Here is a 24,865-nt window from a genome sequence, read left to right on the forward strand (position 1 = left end):
TGTTTATATGTGGCCACCACAGGGGTGCCATTGCCATGTTAAAGGTAAAGGTAGTCCCCTGTGCAAGCACCAGTCATTTCTGACTCGGGGATGATGTCACATCTTGACATTTTCACGGCAGACTTTTTACGGGGTGGTTTGCCATTGCCTTCCCCAGTCATCTACACTTTCCCCCCACCAAGCTGGGTACTCATTTTACTGACCTCGGAATAGGCTTCCCAACCCTCCCGCCCTGGCGGGGGACCCCAGGATTTCCACCCTCTTCCCCCGCTCCTCAAAAAAATGGAAATGGGGGGAGGGGGTGGAAACGGCGCCGGGGAGCATGGCGAGCTGCCCCATCCCAGAGCGGGCGAGGCTGCCGCGCCGCTGCCGCCCCCTCCCCGCCCATTGCAGCTGCTCCTCCGAGATGGGCCCAGGCTGAGCCCATCTCGGACGAGCAGCCACGGCGAGCGGAGAAGAGGCGGCAGCGGCGTTGCCCGCTCCGAGACGGGGTGGCTTGCCACGCTCCCTGGCACTGTTTCCCCCCCTCCCCCTAGCTCCACCCCAGTGTCTCCTGGCTCCACCCCAAAGTCTCCTGGCTCCACCCCCAAAGCCCCCAGATATTTCTGGGGTTGGACTTGGCAACCCTACCTTGGAAGGATGGAAGGCTGAGTCAACCTTGAGTCGGCTACCTGAACCCAGCTTCCACCGGGATCGAACTCAGGTTGTGAGCAGAGAGCTTTGACTGCAGTACTGCAGCTTTACCACTGTGCCACGGGGCTCCTTATTGCCATGTTAAAGTGATTTAAAAATGCTGCAAAGGCATGATCCTGATCGGGCTATAGCGCAGCAGCTGAGGCACTCTTGTTTCTCCCAGCATCTTTTCATTGTTGAAACAGCCACACCCACCCACACTGCAGCAGCTGTTTCATCAACTGAAAAGGCATTGAGCGGGGTGGGGTGGGGGAGAAACAAGAGCATCATGCTGCAGGCCTGTTCAGTATTGGGCCCTTGTGGTATTTTAAAATCACAATGGCATCATTGAAGCTGCCACAAGGATGTCATCATAGCTAGTTTAGTTAGCCCTTAGAGGGATGTTACTTTGGTTAGGGATGCACTCAGGGCTTTTTTTGAGCAGGAACGCACAGGAACACAGTTCCGGCTGGTTTCGTGCCAGGGGGTGTAGCTTAATATGCAAATAAGGTCCTGCTGAGCCTTTTCTACAAAAAGCCCTATGCAAAACAATGGTGATGTCAGGGTGTGTGGCCTAATATGCAAATGAGTTCTACAAAGAAAGCCCTGGATGCACTGTTAGTTTGGCACATAGTGGGATTGGATTTGGGGGCATTTTAAACAATTTGATAGTGTTCTGAATACAGCCTCATAGCTGCATATTGCCTACCATCTGTATTGACTGTGATCTAGGGTTGCTAACAAGCCTGAAGTCTTTATTAGGACTGTAATAGCAATGAAATAGGTTAGGCTGAGAGAAAGAGAGCTTCTAGCCCAAGTAGGCATTTGAACCTGGATATCACAGGGTCCATGTCCATTGCATTACACTGACTGCATTACACAAACTGCAGTGCTTGTGTAGTATACCGTATATTTCACATTTTGGTTCTGCGCAGTTGCTTCTGCAGCGTCGCTGCTCCTGATTTGAGCCTCCCAAACAGAGTTGTTATTTTTATTAAATTTGATACAAATTTGACATTTGTTAGCTCATCTCAGGTTACAGATTTCACACTGAATGGCAGTTAGTGCCTAGAACTAAGTATTACTAGAATAGTTTGGAAACATATTGCTTTCACTATGGTCCCCCCTCCCCCCCCTAATAGTGGGTTAGAAAAGCCTGAAGAAACAGGAGTTCCTGTTTCCCAGTGGGAGGGGCTAGGGGTGGATCAGTTCTCAAAGGTTGATTTGTCCTATTAATGGGCTGACTCTGATATCTGTAGTGGTCTTTGGAAGTGAATATACAAAGGTGGTATTTTGTGGAGGAGTCTGAGCAGTGATGTGCTTGCAGACTTGCTCTGCATTTTTAATTTCTGTTGTGAAAGATGGAAAATATGGAACCTAATTATGCTTGTCACAGCCTTGATCTTGGCTCCACCCCTAGTGTCTCCTGGCTCCACCCCCAAAGTCTCCTGGCTCCACCCTCAAAGTCCCCAGATATTTCTTGCATTGGGCTTGGCAACCTTATTGTCCACTGTTCTCACTGAGACCCAAGGCAGAGAATACACAGTGCATGCCAATACAGCTGTTGGATGAAATGTCTAATGAACAATGTGAGGGGGTGGTTGTGTCAATCATTAGCTTTAAGCATTGGAGAGAAATCTAGACCTAGGTGACCCTTGCTCCTGCCACGAGGAATAAGCAAGCACAGAACAGCCAAACCCCTTTGGTGAGTATATATGGTTCTGAGTAAAGGAGTAGTTAATTATATAGTAATTAGTGTGGTGTATTCACACTATATAGACTGAGAAATATGGATTACATGTTATTTTGTTATGAAATGCTAGTGCAGTCCTTCTGTTTACCTGTTAGAGACCATGGAATTCCCCTTCTGTTGCCATAGCAACAGGTTGAGATTGAGGGGTGGTATCTACAGTTTAGAGGCTATCTCATGCATTGTTGCTATGGGATTGTTCAGCATTTTTTTCACGCATTAAAATATATGATTTAGTAATGGAAATTAATAATCTAGCCTTTTGTGGTAGACATAGGAAGTAGGCATGCAGTGTTGTTCAGAATCAATACATGTGCAGTTGCAAATGAACCTCTGCATTCTTTCATTGACTGAATACCTGTAGTGATAGAAACCCAATAAGAAATACTCTTCAAAATAAAAGGTGAATCTTTCAGAATGGGAAAGCTTTCACTAGGAAGCACAGGAGAGAAAAATGGGCCAGAAATCATTTTAGTGCCCAACACCTTTTATGCAGTTCTTTCAGTTGGTAGCATTATGAGTCCAGAAATTTCTTTTCCTAAGAAGGGAAGCTGAAAAATCCAACACCTAATGAAAAGCCCACAAAGCAGGTTTTAAATGCCATAAACGGAATTTATTGTTTCCTTAGCAAAGTTTTTAACCAGAAAATTCCCAGAGGTATCAAACTCATTTGCTATGAGGGATGGATCTGACATAAATGTGTGCCATAAAATGTAATACTAAGTACATGAGATATAAACTTTATATGCCAAATGGCAATAGATGCCACACGGCAATAGCAGTTGAATGATAATAGCAGGCTTCATTGGACTGGGTGTAGCCAGGATTTCAATTTTGGAGTGGCACAGAGACTTTGTTTTTGTTTTTTTGGGGGGGGCACCAACAACCCCCTTCCCATAGCAAAGAACAAACTGCTCTCCCCCCTGGCAGCAGGGCAAACCCCTTGGGTGCAAGGAGGGCTGCTGCAGGGCCCCGGGATATGGCAGGGGTGCTTAACCAAGAGGAGGATGGCAGTATTGACCTGCAGCACTTTCACTTTTGAGAGCACTAGCTTGTGGCCCAGCCGGAGGCTTTGAGAGCCATCCTCTCCTAACAGGGTGGGAGGACAAGGTGAGCCCCTTGGCAAATAGCAAGCAAAGCAGCAGCAGCCAGGGGACTGAAGCTCCAGTTGGATGGGAGGAAGGTAGCATCGGTGCCATTTGTGCCTACGCATGCCAGGATGCACATGCCAGCCCTCCTCCTCCTTGCTTTGTGGACACCCTCCTTACCTCTCCCCTGGCACTCCAGAAGAGGAGATTCTTCCTTCCTTCTTCCCACTGCTGGTGGCAGTTGTCATGCTGGGCTCGTCAAGTAAGGAGTGTAGAAACACAAGGGTGATGCTGGCTGCCTTCCTGGCAAGGCTCCTGCATGCCTGCCACCAGCCTTATGCCATCTCTACAGGGACGGGCAGCAGCAGAAGAGGTTCTGCCCAAGGAAAGGCCAAAGGAAAACATCCTGTCTTCGAACTAGGGCTGCCTGGCCCAGCTCAATGGGGCACAGGATCTCCAAGCCCAGCCTTGCTCCTCTTTGCCCCAGTCACCCATTGAGCCTCAACAAGGATACACACAAATCACTTCCCCTCCTTTCGCCAGGCTTCTCACCTGCCCCACCACCTCTTCCTCTTGCTCCTCTTCAGCCCTGCAAAGTCCAGGCATGCTGCACAGAGCCACTTCCTCACAACGCCAGGCAAAAAAAAAAGAAGCCAGAAGCAAAATGCCACTGTGGTGAAAAAAACCACTGGGAGGAAAGAGAGGAAGAGCGATGGTGGGGCCATAGGGATTACCCAGGGAATTGATTGGTGGGGCATGGAGCTCCTTGAGCCCCCCTGTAGCTACAGGCCTGCTTCCCTACCTCATGTAACTCACACTGTCTTCTTTCATCCTTCCTGCACCCAGCTGGGTCTCTCCTGATCCTCTTGCTGGCCACCGCTCTTTTGCCCCCAGTCAGGCATGTGCAATTGCTCATTTTCTGGCCTGTATTCAAATGGCAGCAACCTCGGGCTTCCTTCTACCAGCCCGCTGATCTTCCGGCACTTGCTGCCAGTGTTTTACCTTATAAGTCCATGAGTAAGCAAAAGAAAAATCTCATGTACTTGGTATTTGTTACGTATAGGTAGTTGTTACGTATAGGATTAAAGTATAGATTACTGCCAGGCTCATTGGAGCCAGGAGAGCAGGACTTGGGAACAATGGACAGTAGGATCCAAATACCTGCTGCCCTACTCCAATCACAGGCCCCCTACCTGTTTGAATGAACCAATGACATGCTTGCACGGGAACCGGGAGTTGTATATAGGTTTGGCCAGTAGGCCCTTTCCCCAGTCTCTGTTGGAGCGGCCCTCACCATGCTGCTTCTAATAAAAAGCTGTTATCACTGTTACCTCGTTTCCTCAATGCTCTGAACCCACTATATTATAGTATTACAGTGCAATCACAGGTTTTCTCTGAAATCTCACTGAGCTCTATGGGGCTTAGGGGTTGCAAGCTCTGAGCTGGGAAATACCTGGAGATTTGGAGGGTGGATCCTAACGATGGTGGGGTTTGGGGATGGGAATGACTGCTGTGGGGAGTATGTGGCTGCTTTGTGCCTTCTCTCTGCTGGAGACCTTTTTTGAGCCGGAGACTTGACCAAGCCAGCTGGAACCGCGTTCCTGTGCATTCCTGATCGAAAGAAACCCTGATTGTGATGAATACTCCTAAACTGTGGCATCTTGTGAGCAAAAATTCTACTTCATGAGCTGCTAGCATTAAAGTTGTGAGTGAGGGATTTGGCTAAATTAGTTTGCTCTGGGGCCATCTTTCTTGAACTATGGCAAAAACTTGTGAGCTGGAGGACAGAAAACTGTGAGCTATCTCGTGCTAACTCAGCATAGAGGGAACACAGATTGTGACATAGCCTTTTGTGAGGCAGTCAGAACTTCATCAGATACATGATTCTCATCAGTTTATACCCAAGTACAGAATTTTTAACAAAAGTGAGGCAAGGCATCAAGCAATGCAAGAGACAGCAGCAGGCGGCTCAGTGCTACGCAAAATGTAGCTAAGTGCAGAATTCAGTAAATGGATACAACATCTAGCTAGGAGCCCCTGGCTGTTCAAGCGCAGCATGATGTGGAGTTGCTTGGTGCCAGAAATTAACATCAATTTTATAAAAAAACCCTCCCCAAACCCAAAATATTGAACTTTTAAAAGAAAAAGTGGCATATAAATATAGCCAATCTTTTAAAAAAGATTTATAATTGTTTTATACCAGCCTTTGTGTGTGGAGTAAATTTCAGTCATTTGTAACCTAGAGATGACATTAAACCTACTTAAAATGACAGTGCACCTATTTTTGCTATAAATGACTCTGGGCCCTAGGTCTAAAAATTTGATGTGGTTTAAACTTAGTATATATGTGTTCCAGTCTTTATGTTTTAAAATAAATATTCTTGGCCAGTCACAAAAGCAAAAGACATAATGTGGTTATCTTGAGTTTTACAAACAAAGCTTAGATTTTCTGATAAATTTGCAGAGGAAGTGTGACTACCACTGAAATCCCAGATTCCCCCTCCCCAAATACTGCTTCTGGCTGACAGGGTACCCCTGGGAACAGCATGGGCGCAAGACCATGCAAATTACCCCCTTTCCATTTGCAGAAATCCTCAGTGGGATCCAACCTTTGGGTTGCCGTTTTGTTCCATGTTGATCCAATAATCTGTAGCCAACATTTTTAAAAAAAGTTTACAAGTGAAAGAAAACATGCCAGTTTTAGGTATCAAAGCACCGTTTGTTTATGTAAAACTGATCATTTGTTCTTCCAGCATATGGATATTTGTTGTGCTAATGAGCAGTTAGTAGAATTTTAGATAATAGGGATTATAGAAATGGATACCCTTGTGCCTTGTCCATTAACATTACAGATGAGGCAGATTTTAAATTGAGCCTTAAAATCTTTGAATACATAGTTTGCTTTTAATAAAATAACATCTTGAAAGCCTGGAAATAGTCATGATGATTGGGACATTGGGAGAATTTCCTGTATCACTTTGGGATACAGATTTTGAGTCTGGTGGCACCTTTAATACCAACAAAAGTTTATTCAAGGTATGAGAATTTGTGTGCAGGCACACTTCCTCAGATGTATTGAAGTTAGGGTTGCCAAGTCCAATTAAAGAAAAATCTGGGGACTTTGGGGGCGGAGCCAGGAGACATTGGGGGTGGAGCCAGGAACAAGGATGTGACAAGCATAATTGAACTCCAAGGGAGTTCTGGCCATCACATATAAAGGGACAGCACGCCTTTTTAAATGCCTTTCTTCCATAGGAAATAATTAAGGATAGGGGCACCATCTTTTGGGGCTCATAGAATTGGACCCTCTGGTCCAATCGTTTTGAAACTTGGGGGGTATTTTGGGGGAGAGGCACTAGATGCTATACTAAAAATCTGGTGCCTCTACCTCAAAAAATAGCCCCCCCCAGAGCCCCAATATCCACGGATCAATTCCCTATTATTCCCTATGGGAATCATTCTCCATAGGGAATAATAGAGTGCCTAGTAGACATTTCCCTCCCCCCCACGCTTTCTAAGGGGGGGGGGAGGGCCTCCATACCAGGGAATCCCCCCCTCCCTGCCCCCTCCCTCTCTCTCACACACACAAACACTTACCGTACTTGGTCTTCTTCCAGCAGAATGTGCTTGCTGTGAAAACGAAAGTAAGGCTGCACAGGAAAAGGGAGGGGCCGTTCTCCATGGAAACTGTTACTTTTCCATGAAGCCCTTCCTGTTTCCTGTGCAGCCTTAAAGGGACACATTTTAAAACGGATCAGAAGCTCTACAACATGATGCCTAAAGGTATGTTCTCTCTCCCCCCCCACCCCCAGATTTTTTGAGAGCGGGGAAGGAGGATGCAATTTCGGGGGTCCCCTGCCAGGGCGGGGGGGGGGGGGTTGGGAAGCCTAATTGAAGTGGAAGTTAACATTTCGTATATATAGGCAGAGGCCTCTAAATTAGCGTACACTGTTTCCCCCCTGTAATTAAATCCAAACATATTGTGACCTAGAAACTTAGCTTGTTGTTGCTACCTAGACTTTGCATAAGTCAAAACATCTTCATTACGTTGTATGCTAATTTGCTGCTCACCTATGTAGAGGCATCTGCCTGTATATATGAAACGTTAACTTCCATTTCTGTGTATCTGAGGAAGTGTGCCTGTACACAAAAGCTCATATTTGAGTATACTTTTGTTGGTCTTAAAGGTGCCATGGCACAAAATTTGTTCTACTGCTTTAGACCAACATGGCTCTCCACCTAGATCTCACTTTCGGATACAGTAAGCTTTTAGAGACTTGTGCAGGCCAGCTTCCTCATCTCCCTCAGTTTTTCTTTTCTAGTTTAAATAACTATACAGCAGTGCAGTTCCCCTGAATACAGCTGTACTAGGCCCAGCAAAAAAGTGAGGGGAAAGATGGGGTCCTCCCCTGTGATTCTCGTAAGCCCACACTTGTTCCCTCTAGTACCAAACATCACGGCTATCAGTAGGACAATGGACAAAACTGGGGTTTCTGCTTATTCTTCAGATCTATTATCTTTTGTAAAGTTTAAAAGGTGGCACCTCATCCCTTGATATGTTCCAACACAGACCTGGCAACCCTAGGAGAAGTGGAGCTGAGGTCATATATACTGAAGGCATCTTTGGACAATATTCCTCAGCAGTTTCATTGGAGTAGGATTACCAAGTCCTCCCTGGTCCCTGGCAGGGGATAGAAGTGCTAGGTTACCAGTTCCAGGTTGGGGAACTCCTGGAGATTTGGGGGTGGAGCTATGGGGGCAGGGACGTCAGTGGGGGTACGATACCAAAGAATCCACCCTCCAAAGCATTAATTATATCCAAGGGAAATGATCTCTGTAGTCTGGAGATGAACTCTGGAGGCAGTGCACCATAGCATGAATGCTATAGTACAGTGGTGGCGAACCTATGGCATGGGTGCCAGAGGAAGCACTCGGAGCCCTCTCTGTGGGCACGTGCGCTCCCTCACACACACACACACACACACACACACACCCGTGCACGAGGCTCTGGAGTCATATCTCATTGAAGCTCCTCCTCTCCCCAAACTCAGGCTCCTTCCCCCAATTCTCCAGGTATTTCCCAACCCAAACCTGGCATCCCTAACTGGGCCTCCTTCACAGAGACAACAGGGCACTCCAACCTTTTTGAGCTCGTAGGCACCTTTGGAATTCTGACTTGGGAGGGTGCAACCACAATGCAGCCCCTAAGCACAACACACAGAGGAAAATTCCTTGCAGGTGTTCCTGCAGTTTTAGGGAGGGGGTTTGATGGGACCCACTAGGGCAGGGGTGGCCAAACTTGTTTAACATAAGAGCCACACAAAATAAATGTCAGATGTGTGAGAGCCACCAGACATGAACGTCAGATGTCTGAGAGAAGGAAGGAAAATAGGTGGGGAGGGAGAGAGAGAGGTAGAAAGAAAGCAACTTGAACTTCAAATGCATTCTCCAAGCCACTGGCTGGCTTGGCTTGAAGAACTGGTTTAAAGAGACAAATGCTTTCTCTGGTGGGGGCTTCAAGAGCCATATGATGTGCGTGAAAGAGTCACATGTGGCTCCCAAGCCACAGTTTGGCCACCCCTGCACTAGAGAGATGGGTATAAGGCAGCTTCACATTTTCATGTGGCCAAGACCTGGTTGTGTTTCATATTTCAAAACTGTTGTGGCACGGTCCAAGCTGAAGGGAAGAAGAGAGCATGGGTGTGTGGTGATGGGGGGTAGGAGATCAGGACCTTGAATCAAGCACGTTTTTTTGATGGGATGTAGGTTTATTACAGAAAATGTTGGATCCCTCTAATCTGGCAGAAACAGCAGCTGGTTTAGGAGTGGAAAGGGAGGAACTGCAGGCTTTCTTGCTTTCAAATATGATGCTTCTGATAGCAGTATATGAGCAGAGCTCTTTCAAGCTACAGGGACCATAAAGGAAATTGTTGATAAGCTTTTTTTGAACTGTTGCACTGGTGTTCTGGTTTTCCAGAGCATCCCTGACAAGTGTTTGTCCAGCCGCTGCTTAATGACTGCCAGTGAGAGGGTCAATTGCACTGTTGAACAACTTTTACTGTTAAAAAGTTTTTCCTATGCTAGTCTTCTCCTCTGCTGCCAGCAGGAACAGTTCCCTGCCCTCCTCTAAGTGGCAGCCCATCTAATACTTCAAAGGAGCAATCATGTCTCCCTCCTCAACCTCCTCCAGACTGAATATCCGCAAGTCCCTTAACCTTTCCTCATTGGGCTTGCTCTCCATGGTTTCTCGGAAGTAATCTGCAGTGAGCACTGTGGCACCTACTCTCTACACATGCACAGGATTGCAATTTTAGTTTAAAGAAAAAAGATGTTGGATTTATATCCTGCCCTTCACTCTGAATCTCAGGGTCTCAGAGCAGCTCACAATCTCCTTTATCTTCTTCCCCCACCACAGACACCCTGTGAGGTAGGTGGGGTTGAGAGAAGCTCTCCCAGAAGCTGTGCTTTCAAGAACAGCTCTGTGATAGCTATGACTGACCCATTCCAGTAGCTGAAAATGGAGGAGTGGGGAATCAAACTCGGTTCTCCCAGATAAGAGTCCACACATTTAACCTCTACACCAAACTGGTCCTCCTTTCTCACATCAGACTTTCTAGTTAATACAATTCAGACTATCCCTGAAGTTTCCAAGGGTAGCCATGCTGGTCCATAGTAGCACAACTAGATTCAAGCCCGGGAGCACCTTAGAGACCAACAAGATTTGGGGGAAGGGGCACAAGTTTTCCAGCATTAGAGCTCCCTCGATTAAATAAAAGGAGCTTTGACTCTCAAAAATCTTGTTCTCTAAGGTGCTGCTGGACTCAGATTTAGCCATATAAATCAGTGGACTCCTTTCATCAACTTAATTTATTAACTGACATCATGTATCCCCTGCCTTCCTCCCCAAAAGGACACTGAAGTGGTTTGATACACTCTCCCCTTCTCTTTTATCCTCACAACAAACCTATGAGGCAGGTTAACTCAGAGTATATTACTGGTCCAAGGTTTCCCAGCAAGCTGCCGGGGCAGAGTGGGCATATGAATTAGGACCTCTCAGATCTGATTTGGACACCGTAACCACCAGCTCCTACTAAACACACTACATTTTAATGTATTTTTTCCTAATGGCAAAATAGAATGATGTTTATAATGTATGTTACATGTTCAAAAGTAGATTAGGTAGACAGGAACACCACTGGGAAAGGCATGTTCTCAGTTTAACCCAGACCTGCAAGCAACAGAGCAATGAACAGCCTGCATTTATTGCCTTGTGACACTCTCACCATCATTCTCCCAGTCTGACATGTTACTATTTTGTTGGTTTCCTAAGCAAATGCTTTGCAGACCAAATGTTCTTTCAGTTTGTTAATTTCACTAAGAGTTGTTTTTTCTAAACTAAAACTTCAGTATTCAGGTTGAATTGTGGTGTTGGCATTTTGCGATAAATAAGTGGGTTTGGGGTTGCAGTTTGGGCACTCCGTCTCTAAAAGGTTCACCATCACTGCTATAGTATATTTAGCTGTGAATGAGTTATGTTCTTATATAGTAACCAGCTACTCTGCATTCAGGAAAAAATATGAGTTTCAGAATGGAAAACTTTTATTTGATAGTCTTTTGTTTGGTGGGAGGCAATTTAAGTCATAATTTAAATTCCTAAATTGACATAATTTATTATTTTAAAATTAGTTTGCCAACACCAATGATCTTCATGAGAATACATATTTAGTTACATTACTAATAGCTTTGTTTCTTGCTAGTAAAGTTATAGGAATTGATTTAGAATATGTTCTGTTGTGATCCATAGGGAGATCTATGGTTTTTCTGTTTTTCTTTGTGCTTGTTGTGCTTTATTTGTACAATGTTAACACTGTTAAAATGGTTACATTTTTAAAGGATTTAAAAATTATATTGTATCTCCTCATTAATTTTCTGCACTAAGCACTTTGTTCATAGAATCAAATTCTGTATAAATATTGTATGTGTGCTTAGGTGCAAATTTGTTATGGAATGTCATTGAATTTACTCACCCGAGTTGTATGATTTAAGGAATGAAGTATGTGATTATCACATTATTTAAAAGGTCTTTTGCAATTTAATTTGAATCTCGATTGAATTATTTTCATTATTATATAATTGTTTTTTCCTGCTTTCAACCTTCCCGTGAGGGCTGTGGAAGCTGACTTGGTGATTTCAGACCAGTCACAGACTTTCAGCCTAACCTGCCTCATGGGGTTGTTGTTCAGATCAAATGGGGGAAAGGAGAATGATGTAAGCTGCTTTAGTCCCCTCCCCACATTGTTAAGAAAGACTGTCCTTTTCCTATGTAGAGGCTGCAGGGAGGGGGAAGGCAATGGAAACCTGAAGTCAGAGGGCCAGATAAATTGAAGGAGCTAGGGTTGCCAACGCCAGGTTGGGAAATTCCTGGAGATTTGAGAGGTGGGGTTTGAGGAGGGATAAGACCTCAGACAGGTACAATGCCGTTTCCTCCTGGGGAGCCACTGGAGATCACTCTGATTTACAACTGCTCTCTAGATGGCAGAGATCAGCTCCCGTTGAGGTGTGGTGGGGGGAATCAGTGCCTTGACTTGGATGGGTGGGAATACAGCAAGGGTGGCAGGCACTCACCCAGTGACTCCTTCTAAAGCCTGTTGTATTTTTCTTCACAATGGATCTTACTCCTAGTTTATTTATAAATTTATTTATTTAGAAATTGGATTTCATAGGCTGCCCTTCCCTGCAAGCAGGGCTCAGGGTGGCTAATAACAAAACTAGAACAATAAATATGTGCAAATTAAAACCAAAGATTAAAATAGCAGTAGCATACAAACAATACATATTTCAAGATGGTGTGAAAGAATTTAATGCCCAAGAACTGCCTGCGAGGAGGGTTGCGGGGGGGGGGGGTAGGGGGTGAGAATGCCAGATAATGTACTGCTCTGTCACTGTCCTCAACTAAATGCCTAGCTGAACATATCTGTCTTTCATGCCCTATGGAAAGGTAATTCCTGCAGGGCATGGATGTTCTCTGGCAGAAAGTTACACCAAGCAGGGACCAGGGCTGAAAAAGCCTTGGCCCTCATTGAGGACAGCCGGATAGGGGTCTCTTAGGCCAGGGGACCACCAAAAAAGTCTTAGTCCCAGGGCCAGATTAACAATTAGGCCAGGTAGGCACTGGCCTATGGGCCCCATGCCTTTTGAGCCCCAGGCTGGCTTTCCCCCATGGTTTCCCCCTGCTTGCAGATCTCCCCCAGTCTGCATGTGCAGCCAGCAACTGAGCCGCTTTTTGCCCATCTTGCCTGTTATGACTGCTGCTGGTGTCATCGCCGAGATTGCCTCTCTCTGCCTCTCCCCCACAGTTTTGTCAAGGGGGCTTTTGAGAAGGTGCCTGCAGGGGCTGTGGTCAGCGGGGTGGGTGCTCCAACTCTGAGATAATTTGTGAGGAGGCCCCTGAGATTTTGACTGCCTAGGGGCCTCCACAGGGTTTGATCCGGCGCTGCTTAGTCCCAGAGTGCAATGCTCTTCCAGGGGCATATTGAGAGAGGTAGTCCCAAATACAGCCACTTTTGAACTTAACCTGATATACTTTACAATCAAATTTGCAGTTTTATTTTGTTCATGCTCACATTGAATGGAAAATGTTTCTGTTCAGTTGCAGAATGAAGAAGAACCTAGTGATAATCTGCAAACTGCTAATGATTTCCCGCCACCTTACAGCAGCATTTCTGGAGAAAATTCAGGTAAAAATATAATTTGGTTGCTGATAGAACCATGAAATTTTGCAGACTCTGGCTGTTCTTATTGCACATGGCCATGGAGTCTTGTCATCTGTAACTGTTGAGGTGGAGGAAGGAGCAAGAAAGAGAGACAGAAAACAGTCCATGTATCAGGGAAGAAAGAGAAGAGAGAAAGACCAAGGTTGAGGGAATGAAAGAGCTGAATTGTGCTGGGCAGGGGGTGGGGTAGGATCTTGAGGTGGCCAATATAGGATCCATAACAGGAATCTGGTATTTCATAATATATTGCTCTAACTATTCTTGCATCTTAGATCAGCTTGGATTTGCTGCTAGTGGCCATAGTAGGAGTGATTATTTGTGATTTGCTTCATTCCTTCGCTTTTTGTTAGATCAAGACTGCAACCTCATGTGAATGTATTGATGTGTGTAGACAATTAATCTGAATATTTGCTTGCTTGTAAAAATTATGTCTGATTAAGATACTGAGAAGAGGAGGCGGAACCAAGGAAATGAGAACTCTTAATACAGACATGTTCCCTGTGCCAATAATGCATTCTGATTTAGATCTCATGCTAGAGGTTTTGTTCTGCACATGTCATGCCTTGGGTTTTTCTCTTTTGCATCTACTGCTCTCTGCTGCTACAAATGAACTAACATGGAAGTTAATTAACATTCCTCTGAGAATTAGATCCTGTATTTCTTGTGCATTAGGCCTAAAGCCGCTACATTGCATATGCTGTTTACCTTGGTCTGGAAAAAGGAGCTGCTGCTTGTGCAGCATATTTGAAAACATTAGCTAATTATTGCTTTCAGAAGATAGCTTCCTCCAAGCATTCATTGTATCTCTAACGATTATACAGACATGCTTGAGTTGATCTCAGCTGTTATAACAGGCTACGATCATCCTGAAAAGTTCCAAACCATCTGGGCTTCGAATTTACACCTGGGAATACATTTTCATACATTGCAGAATTAATAGGATGAATCAAAACACCATAATCTGCTTCTAAGTGACATTCATTATATGATTAGCTTCATAATTGATATGAATATAGCCATGACAACTGTTCATTTTGCAAAGGGAATTAACTTTGATTGTCCGTAGAGACTGCATACAAGGGATCTCTTCTTACATATAATCACACCTGAATAAAGTTCATAATGCCTTGCTCCTGTCACCTCCATGATAGTTGACTATGATAATTCCAACCATCCTTTATTTTTAGTAACTAACCAAATTATTAGCTTTGAGTGAACCAGTCACATCAGACGGCCATGGCTTGAAGGCATGAGGGAATTTTTAAAAATAGAAATACAAATTTTAATTAGATTTATGCATATGTTTCATTATTGAAATCAGTGGGATTTAAAACTGCTTAATTGTATCCCGTTTAATATATTGTCTGCACGATACCACTGTTTACTGGATATATTCCAATCAGTGTTTATACGTCATACAACCTGTGACTTGTTCTGCTCATTAGTAAATACGCCATTTATTCACTTTTCATATTAAATTGTTAATATAATTTGCTCAGCAATGAGGGTTATAAAGACATTAATATTAAGAAGTCAGGTTGGTACCTTCAGGAAAGTGTCCTTCTTTAGAAATGTTTGTTTTAACAGTGGTCCCCAACCTTTTTGGCATCAGGGACCGGTTTTATGGAAGTCAATTTTTCCAGGGACAGGTGGGGGGAGGGATAGTTTCGGGATGATACAATTGTGCACTTTATTTCTATTATTACATTGTAATATATAATGAAATAATTATACGACTCATGGCCCGGTTGCTAACAGGCCGCAGACCGGTACTGGTCCACGGCCCAGGGGTTGGGGACCCCTGTGTTATAATAACTATTTTCATTGCATCTGGGTCACCTTTTTTTACTTTGTAGAAGCTTCTCCTGTATTCAGTTTAAAAATAGTCGATTTTGATCATAAGTGCCTTGATAAACCAGAGATGGTTACAGCTTCTGGCTGCTAGCCATTAAATCAGTGTTGTAACTTTAATATCCAACTGTCTGCCTTTGGCAAGTAACAGTTACTTCCAGGAGATGAGGTGTGCCCTGCTGCTGTTATGACTTTTCTGGCAGTAGCAAAACTGTGAATGCAGCTCCATATCACTACGTTATGTTTACTGCTGGTTTAAGGTGTTTCTGAAGAAGCCAATTGAATTGTAAATGGGAAAGCTGGATCAGGGTACACTAAGGTGCAGGTGTCCCTTCAGAGGCACAAAGATTTCTTGTTGCTCTTGTTTACCGTCCTCTTCATAACCTTTTTTTAACTGCTTGGTTAATGGTCTTACCTATAGTACAAATTCCTAGGAGAAGCCAAAAGTTCCCAGCAGGCTTGGAGAGAATGAAGTTTTGTGAGAGCAGGCAACTTGATGAATACTTTCATTCTCAGTTGGCTGTCTATTCTTCACCCAGAAAGACACCTAGATCAATTTCACACTAGACCTTTACTCCTGGTTTAGCCCTGTCCCCAAACTTACATTCTACACTAGAATCAGAGAAACCAGCTCTATGATTCTATGATTTTATTGTAGAATGTCAGCTTGGGGACAGGGCTAAATCAGGAGTAAAGGTCTTGTGCGAAATTTTACCTTGAACTGGAGTATGTGGGGCTTTTCTCTAGTAGCTTTTACAGTACAGTCCTAAAGAGAGTTTCTATCTTCCAATCCATTTAAGTCTGCTGTCCTGAATTGTGGACTGAACCTCATACATATTTTTGTGCATTGGCTCTGGTGTAGAAGGATGAACAATGCTGAGGAAGGAGTGAAACACTTATGGATATGGTTAAATATATAGTGGCCTAACTTTAAAAAATGGTGAATTTGTACAAGCTAAAAGGTGGAAGAGGTGTAACCAGGAAAGCATTAGTAAGATCTGTTCCTGAGTAAAAACTTGAACCCAGAGCCACTGCTGAAATAATTTAATTGTAGTTTTCCTAGGGCTGCCAAGCTTCTGCTGGGGGTAGGGTTTCCCCTGGTTTGGGGGCCCCCACCCTGCCAGCATGGAGTGAGCTGCTGGGGGAATCCCCACTCCCAAACAGCTCCATCATCACGTGACATGCCCAGCACAAAAATGTCACCCAGAAGTGACATCATTGCGCTGGGCATGTCGCGCTGGGGACACTCTAGCATTCAGGTAAAAACTGTGTGGTACCATAGAATTTTTACCCAAATCCTAGAGTGTTCCTGGCATGACATGCCCAGCGCAATGATGTCACTTCCGGGTGACATCATCATGCTGCGCACACAAAGCATGCATGAAAATAATCCCCTGCTGGAGCCAACGTAAGACTTGGCAACCATAATTTTGTCCCCACAGGTAACTTGATAGTCTTTGATAGTCTACAGACATAAGATTCACCTTTGTTTACCTTAATTGGGCACTGTTTTATAGGGGTGCTTATTTCTGGAGAGGGGGATTGTATCTTTCTGCTAGTGTTTAAACTGTTTTTCCTCACTCTACTTTATTTGGAAGCATGTTCAAAAGTCAAATGGGATGCAGGGTTGCCATCAATAAATTAAAAGCCCAGCTTCAGGAGACCATGGAGGTCTTGGATGAACCAAGGAGAAATAGTCTGGCAGTTCCCCAGTGAGGCCAAGGCCGTTGCTGACTGTTTAGAGCCACTGAACCAGGGTAATGGTGTTAACTGCCTAGCCCACCTAACCCTGTACCCCACTATTGACAGCTAAGATTTCATGTAACTTTCCCATTGAAGCATTTTATGATGCCCCGAAGGCTGGCATACTTCAGTCTGCTCACCAAGATGAGGAGGATGTAATCAATATTTGAAGAACTCTGATGCCTGAGCATTCAATCAGGATATTTGTTCTACATCTCCACTCCAAGCACCAGAAGCTTTTAAAAAAGTACCTGGGCAGCATTGGTACCACTGTCTCTGCTCCCCTCTTTACCCTGTAGATCCAGCAGGAACTCATTTGCATATTAGGCCACACACCCCTGGCACTAAACTAGCCAGAATTACGTTCCTGTGCAATCCTGCTTAAAAAAAAAGCCCTGTATTTGTTGTTAGGTAACTTTGGTTTAAATATTGGTGTGTTTTCCAGATTGGTTTTTGGTTCTCTTTATATTGAGTTTGCATTGAGTGGAGAAAAGCAGGTTAAAAGTGCCAAAATAAGATAGATGCAACAGAAAGGAATGTTCACAGAGACACTTCAGAAGTCTGTCTCACCTGAAAACAACTTGAGCCTAAGTAGCTGATGTTTGGATAATATGAAACTGAGGGAGTACCCTCCACCACTGGTTCCAGTGATGTAGACTTTACCAAACATATGTATGGAGGTTTAAATAGCCAAACCAAAATGGCCCTGAGACCTTTAAACTTAGATAGCATCTACTGGTTTGTGTTAAACAACAAAATCAAATAGGTTGATTTGATTAATCAACAAGTATAGCCACCTTCAAGAGGGGTTTAGATAAAAATATGGAACACAGGTCCATCAGTGGCTATTAGCCACAGTGTATGTGTGTATACAAAATTTTTTGCCACTGTGTGACACAGAGTGTTGGACTTGATGGGCCGTTGGCCTGATCCAACATGGCTTCTCTTATGTTCTTATGGTGTGGAATTGTTCTGAAAAACAGAATTGAGGGAATCAATGGGGAAATTTAGGTGACCAAGGCAGACAACTAAACTAGATGACCAGCAATGGCCTCATCCCCCCCACTCCACTGATAAAATGAAGATTGCCTGTCTGTTGTCTCTCTGGAATGTTTTACCTAGGTAACTACTTGCAATCACACTTTCTCAGCACACCCAGATCTCCTTTTATTTTATTAATGGTGACCTTGCATTCCACATGGCTGATTGCAGCTTTAGCCAAGTGGTTTTGAATAGCCAGGAAATGCTTTGCCTCTTGGGCTTGCTCTAATTGGGCTTGAAGGTTATTAACTTTTCTTTGTAATCCTCTAGCTTCCTCCTCTGTCATTTCCCTCCTGTGCTTTCCTTAGTAGGGCAGCTAATTTTAACTTATTTGCTAGAAAATCACACATCTCTTTTGCTCTTATTCACATGCTTCTGTATGTTACTTGCTCTTTCCTATCTTCATGCCTTGTCCTTTGCATTGCATCATCATGTCACTCTTTCTCACACATGCACTCCACAAACCATGTGTACCATAAAACCTTTCTTTGCTCGTGTGTGGTTTAAACTAGGCACAGTTCTCCAAAACAATTCATATGCTTGTGAATTCACACATTCTCCCCTCTCCCAAAGCACCCTAGCTGTTATAAGGCTCGGTCATTGTTTACATTGTTTGGTTCCTTGACTCTGATCCATCAAGGGATTTAAATGTTTGGAACTCTTGGCCTCTGCCATGTTACTTAACTCCAGGCTTAGCTGCATTACATTTGGGACTCTCCGATCCAGCAGCCAAGTATGACCTTAAGTTTAAAAGCATCTGGGAGCTTCTTGAATTCTAATATTCCCCCACCAAATATTAAGTTGAAAACAGTGAGGAAAGGGCCTCCTCTCAAGCCATATTCAGGCTTCCTTTGGCACAACATTGACCAGACCACATAGCCTGACTATCATGAGTCCATTCTTTGCAGGCTTCTTACCAAGGAGCTGTACAAAACTTGACCTTGGTTAATCCAGTATCCCAGTATTGCACTGGCCCAGCCAAAGGCCTTAGAGCCCAGTAGCTCAGGCTACTGGGTCCATATTCCAATTTAATCCTCACATCACACTAAGGCATACTGAATATAAGGAATAAAACCTTTGTATGTATCACTTTTCCCTCTGAAGAGCTTACAGCTGGCAAGAACTGTACCTAATCTGGGCAAAGATCAGTTTGAAGGAATAATTTCAGAAAGAGATAAGGCTCTGTAATGCAATGTAAGAGAGCCCCGTGGTGCAGAGTGGTAAAGCTGCAGTACTGCAGTCTGAACTCTCTGCTCACGACCTGAGTTCGATCTCGGCGGAAGCTGGTTTCAGGTAGCCGACTCAGGCTGACTCAGCCTTCCATCCTTCCAAAGTAGGTAAAATGAGTACCCAGCTTGCTGGGGGGGGGGGGGGAAGTGTAGATGACTGGGGAAGGCAATGGCAAACCACCCCGTAAAAAATCTGCCATGAAAACGTTGTGAAAGCAACGTCACCCCAGAGTCAGAAACTACTGGTGCTTGCATAGGGACTTACCTTTACCTTTTTTTTTTTAATGCATGTTTAGAAAAAGCACTGAGACTTTGAATATGTGAAATAAAAGGTACCACATTAGGGGAAATAATACTGTGGAGCATTTACAATAATAAGCCTGCAGTAGTGATATTCATTAATATTGTTGCTCCCAGGAGGTTGTGTTTATTTTACAGTAGCTGGCCTGGTGTGAATAGGACACTGCTGTAGGTATTGAGAGTTCAGTATGAAATTCCATAAATTCACCCTTTTCTCTTGTTGAAAACTCTAAGAAAAATTCATAGCAACTTAGCATATGCTGTTCTGTGTTGTAATAGACAGAAGCAGAAAGTTTCAGAGGAGAAAATGTTGTTCTGCTTGATTATTTAATAAGAGCCTTCCTAGAGGTGTGCATTTTGATCTTCCTGAGCCAAAAGCTACCAAAAAATAAGTTATTGGTATTTTTTCAGGAATGTTAGGCATCCCAAAAATATCCAAGATTTTTTGTGAAAATGGGGTAGGGGGTCCCAGATATCTTCAGGAACCAGGAAGATCGGGGAAAATAGCTGTGAGGCAGGGAGACAGCTCCCTTCCTCCTAGCTCTTTCCCCCTTCTTCTGCAGTCCCTTTAAACAAGCTGGTTTTAAAGGGAATGCAGAAAAAAAATCCAGGAAAACAGGTGAGAGCCTTAGAGCCTGCTCCCTACCTCCCAGCTGTTCCTCCCCTGCTTCTTCTGCAGTCCCTTTTAACCAGCCTGGTTTAAAAGGACAGCAGAAAAAATTGGGGGAAAACAGCTGAGAGGTTGGAGCAATGTGCTCCTGTGGCTCAGCTATGTTTTGTGGCTTTGCCACTCCTGGGTTGTTTGGTTTTTCTCTCCCCCCCCACCCAAATCTCGGGTCTATTGGACCTGGGGGGGGGGAATGGGATCTGGAATTAAAACAAACAAAAACCCTTGAATTTTTTTTTGGCGGGGGGGGGGGGGGTTCCAATAGATCTAACCAAAAAATGGAGGGAGGATTTGCACCAGGGCTGCCAGGCTCCCGGGCAGGGTGAGGGTTCTCCCGCTTTGGGGATCCCCTCCCAACGTTGGTGGCGTGATGACATCACTTGTAAGTGATGTCATTGTGTTGGCGGCATCACACACCAGCTGCTCTAGGAGCTTCCGATAAAACTCTTTGGTTTTCCCGGATGCTCTAGGAATTTGGAAGGAAAACTCTGTAGTACATGGATGTTCATTACTTTCGTAATTAATCTATATCCTTCCCCCTCTTTTTCCTAGTGTATTTTGACTACAAAGATGAAGCTGGTTTCCCCAAACCTCCTTCTTATAATGTAGCCACAACACTGCCTACTTATGATGAAGCTGAGCGAACTAAGGCAGAAGCTACCATTCCTTTAGTTCCAGGAAGGGTAAGTGTGATAAGTTAGCTGGTGTATATTTTTTGTGTGTTTTCTAAATCCTCATTAGTATGCTTCATTTGGGAAGACTGAATGTGCATTTTGCCAACAGCCACTGTAAGTTGCTCCCAAAGGCTGATGCTAAACAGTTCATCCCTTCAGGGAAGTTGGCTTTTTTTCTCCCTCCTCTCATCCATTTTTGGTTGCATTAATGTTAAGTTTGTGGTGAAGCATCTGACCTTGTATTTCTTTGCTGTGGCTAATTGGTTACAAAATGATTTTATGTTACGTTTGTAGGCTTAAATTGTTTTGCTTGATCTTTTGTTAAACTACTTTATGTGATTATAAAAGTCAGAAGGTGGGATATAAATATTTGAAACCATCAAATACTTTCTATAATGATGCAGTTCCATGATAAAAATTGGTTATGACGCTTTGGGAAGTGCAGTGTTTTTAAATGCTGCCTGATTCTCCCCTCACTATGCAAGAATACACTTTTTATACTAGGTTTTAGTAATCTGTTATCCTAAGAAGGAGGTCACTTCTAGAAAAAAAAAAGCTAATAGAAATTTTTAAACTTGTGCTATCAAGACAGTCTAGATCAGGGGTCCTCAAACTACGGCCCGCGGGCCAGATGCGGCCCGCTGAGGACGTTTATGCGGCCTGCCGGATTATGGCAAAATCAGACCGGAAGTGACGTTCGACCTAAACTCGCGTTAGCAACGCACACTTCCGGCACTGGGCTGAGGCGACGGAGACAGAGTGTGAGGTGATACCGAGGTGAGATGAGTTCCCAGGCCAGGGTGTGTGGTGTGGGGAAGGGAGAGAGATGCAGAAGACGGAGAACTGACGGCCCGCGGCCTTGTATAGTAACGGCAGTCCGGCCCTCCAACAGTCTGAGGGACAGTGAACTGGCCCCCTATTTAAAAAGTTTGAGGACCCCTGGTCTAGATTAATTTAAGTCAGACATTTACAGGCCGACTTGACCCATTTCCCATGTGTGTTTTAGGAGGAGGACTTTGTGGCAAGGGATGACTTTGATGATTCTGACCAGCTGAGAATAGGAAATGATGGCATTTTCATGTTGACTTTCTTCAGTAAGTACATTAAAAAAAAACCCTATAGAGCTGTTGATAAGCAAGCCTTACTTCCACATTTTAAGACAGTTCATCCACATGTTGGATGCCTTCCTAGAATATTGATTATCCAGGCTAATTTTGTGCTCCCCATGGATGGTGATTAATTTGATAACTGTCTGCCCAATTTTTGTGTAATTGCTTCTGTGCAGCCGCCTCTGTTAAGCACATAACTGACATACTAGATGTTTCTGACCAGGAAGGTTTTGTTGTCCGCTTGGAACACTCTCTAGTAGTCTCCCAGTCTCTTATTTAGTAGAATATTTTTTTTTGTGTGTGTGTGGGGGGGGTGTATTTTCAAGATAACGGAAATGGGACTTAGTTCACACACATGCATTTATATATGCATACTAGGAAGAGAACTTGTAGTAAAATGGAAATGTAGGGAGTGAACAGCTTTTAAAGACAATTTTCCATCTCTAGCAGTATGGTAATTGATTCTCACTTGCTTTATTTATTGTTTGCTGTGATTTTGTGTTCGGCAACCACACAATGAGCCTGTTTGACATTTTTGGTTGTTGCTTTTCCCTCAGTGGCATTCCTTTTCAACTGGATTGGATTCTTTCTCTCTTTCTGCCTGACTACCTCAGCAGCAGGAAGATACGGGGCCATTTCTGGATTTGGTCTCTCTCTCATTAAGTGGATCTTGATTGTCAGGGTAAGTAGCAAAGTGGAAAACAACCTTAGCTGACTGCATGGGAACAGAATCTGATTGATGTGCTGTCTCCAAGATAGGCATTATTAAATTCTTCAGTAAATCTGATACATTCTGTGAATAACAAACCCAATTTCTGAAATGGGATTTATTTACTTCCTGTAGAAAATTTTTACCCCGTTTTTTATTATAACCACACAAAATGGCTTACAGTCAGAGGGTAAAATATGGATAAGATTTGCTACAAAGGGTAGTTATTTTAGTTTATTGCAGCTCTAGCAAAGGAGTTATGTTGCACCTTATAAATTAGCACTGATTTTATGGCACTGTATTTTCTGGGCTAGGGCCAGAGCTTTTTTTTTTTTTTTTGAGCAGGAACGCACAGGAATGCTGGCTTGGTGTCAGGGGGTGTGGTCTAATATGCAAATGAGTTCCTGCTGGGCCTTTTCTACAAAAAGCCCTAAGTGAAACAATGGTGATGGCAGGGGGTGTGGCCTAAAATGCAAAATGAGTTCTTGCTGGACTTTTTCTACAAAAAAAGCTCTGGCTAGGGCACACTTTTGTCAGAGATGCAAAGAATAGGGTAAGAAGAAAATGTGATTATTAAAGACTTCATCAGTGGATTATTAAAGTAAAGACTCCCAACAGTGGAGGTGGGAGTGGCTAGAGATAGGGCACTTGCAGTGGTGGCACCTCTCTTCTGGAATGCCAGCCCCTGTAAGGCACACTTGGTGCCTACCATATTTTCATTTAGTTACCAGGCCAAAACATTTCTTTTTACCCAGGCTTTTAACTAGAGGGATTTATCTTTTTAGCTAATTTCTGCTCTGCTTCTGGCCTGGTACCTGCTTTATGGATATTTGTAAAGGTGTTCAATATTTGTTTTGTTTTATTTTTAATGATTTGATTTTATATTGATAGTCTTTGATGTTATCATATTGTTTTTACATATGTAAAAAGTTCCCAAGTAGGAACTTTCATTCCTAAATAAATAAATGCTTATGCTACAATAAATGTGTTACTCATCAAGGCGCCACAAGCCTTTGATGTTTCTGTTTATTTCCTGTATTAAAATCAGTTAGTAACTTTTAAAGAAATTATTGTTTAGGGATAAAAGTCTTTGGGAACTCTCAAATCCTGCAGAACAGTGAAGGAGACTAGATGGATTGGAGGAGGGGGACAATGAGGTATGACTGATATATGAAGCGCAGTCTACCATCTAGGGCCCACACTTGGGATCTTCTGAATATTCCATGATTCTAGCAAAAATACCAGAATGTTTATGTTTTCTTCTACAGTGACATTGTCATGATTTTGCTTTTGTTCTTCTGTAGTGACTGTTCTGCTGATTTTCGAAAGCTGGCATCCTAAACTAAATAAACCAGGCCATCAAAGTATAACTTTACAATAGGATGAAATCGACCTGTTTTGCTTTTCCCAAATTCTGCTGCTTTCTTATCTTTATTAAATTTACCTTCGGTGGTACAACACTTAGCCACATATTAGAAGATTTGCATGTTGAGAACACTGAATTCATAGCTAGGGACTTCCAACCCCTTTTATCTTAAAGTTGCCTTTCAGCAGAGTATGGTGTACTTTTCCAACATGGGTTTTTAAGACTGAAAACTTAGCACAGAATTTGTCTTCTGATTCTAAATGCTTGAATAATAGCATGACCTTCTCCTGAGGCAGGGAACAGGTTATTACAGAATTAAAACCCAGATCTGCACTTGGCATTGTTGACCTCTAGGGGAAGTAACTTAATTTGTTTGGCAGTGGCCTTTCTAGGACCTTTGTCATAAAGCAGCTCTACTTAAAGGTGGTAACTGGAGCTGATCTTTGGCTGTATAATGATGTGGGATGTTGCATGACTAGAAGGAGCAGAAGAATTTGTGCTTGTTATAGCTTAGTCTCAGAACTACTAGGAATAGCTGTGTTGATATTTGAGGAGCAAATGACCACTGGACATGTGAACCTGTAAGGAGACTTTGGATATAATGGCCTTGGATGTGCCACCGATACAGTATATTACTGATCCATGTTAATAGGGCAAATAAGTGAATATAAAAGATAGCTTGTCAAAAGAGAGATAGAGAGAGCGATGATTCATTAGACTTTATTAAGGAAGTCAAATTTTAATTGTTTCCTAAGAACCAATAATTATTGGTTGCTGACAAAGCTGTTTATGTAAAACTGTAAATGTAAAATCAGCTGCTTTTAAAGAGACGTGGGAAGGAATGATTTGAATAGCTGGATAGGTTTTATAGTTTATATTGCCTCTGCTTCCAC

At 43.5% G+C, this 24,865-nt stretch overlaps 1 protein-coding gene across 3 annotated transcripts in view; it reads left to right on the top strand.

Annotated features, from left to right (window-relative positions):
• The window catches only part of NDFIP1 (Nedd4 family interacting protein 1), a 56,972-nt gene that overhangs the window by 11,625 nt on the left and 20,482 nt on the right, over window positions 1–24,865 (top strand). For all 3 annotated transcript variants that reach the window (XM_060240528.1, XM_060240525.1, XM_060240526.1), the window contains exons 2-5: window positions 13,160–13,247; window positions 20,667–20,797; window positions 21,795–21,882; window positions 22,455–22,579. In XM_060240528.1, coding sequence (XP_060096511.1) covers window positions 13,160–13,247; window positions 20,667–20,797; window positions 21,795–21,882; window positions 22,455–22,579 — 432 coding nt within the window. The remainder of the gene's footprint in view (window positions 1–13,159; window positions 13,248–20,666; window positions 20,798–21,794; window positions 21,883–22,454; window positions 22,580–24,865) is intronic.

This window comes from Heteronotia binoei, chromosome 5, assembly GCF_032191835.1.
Source record: "Heteronotia binoei isolate CCM8104 ecotype False Entrance Well chromosome 5, APGP_CSIRO_Hbin_v1, whole genome shotgun sequence".
NCBI lineage: Eukaryota > Metazoa > Chordata > Lepidosauria > Squamata > Gekkonidae > Heteronotia > Heteronotia binoei.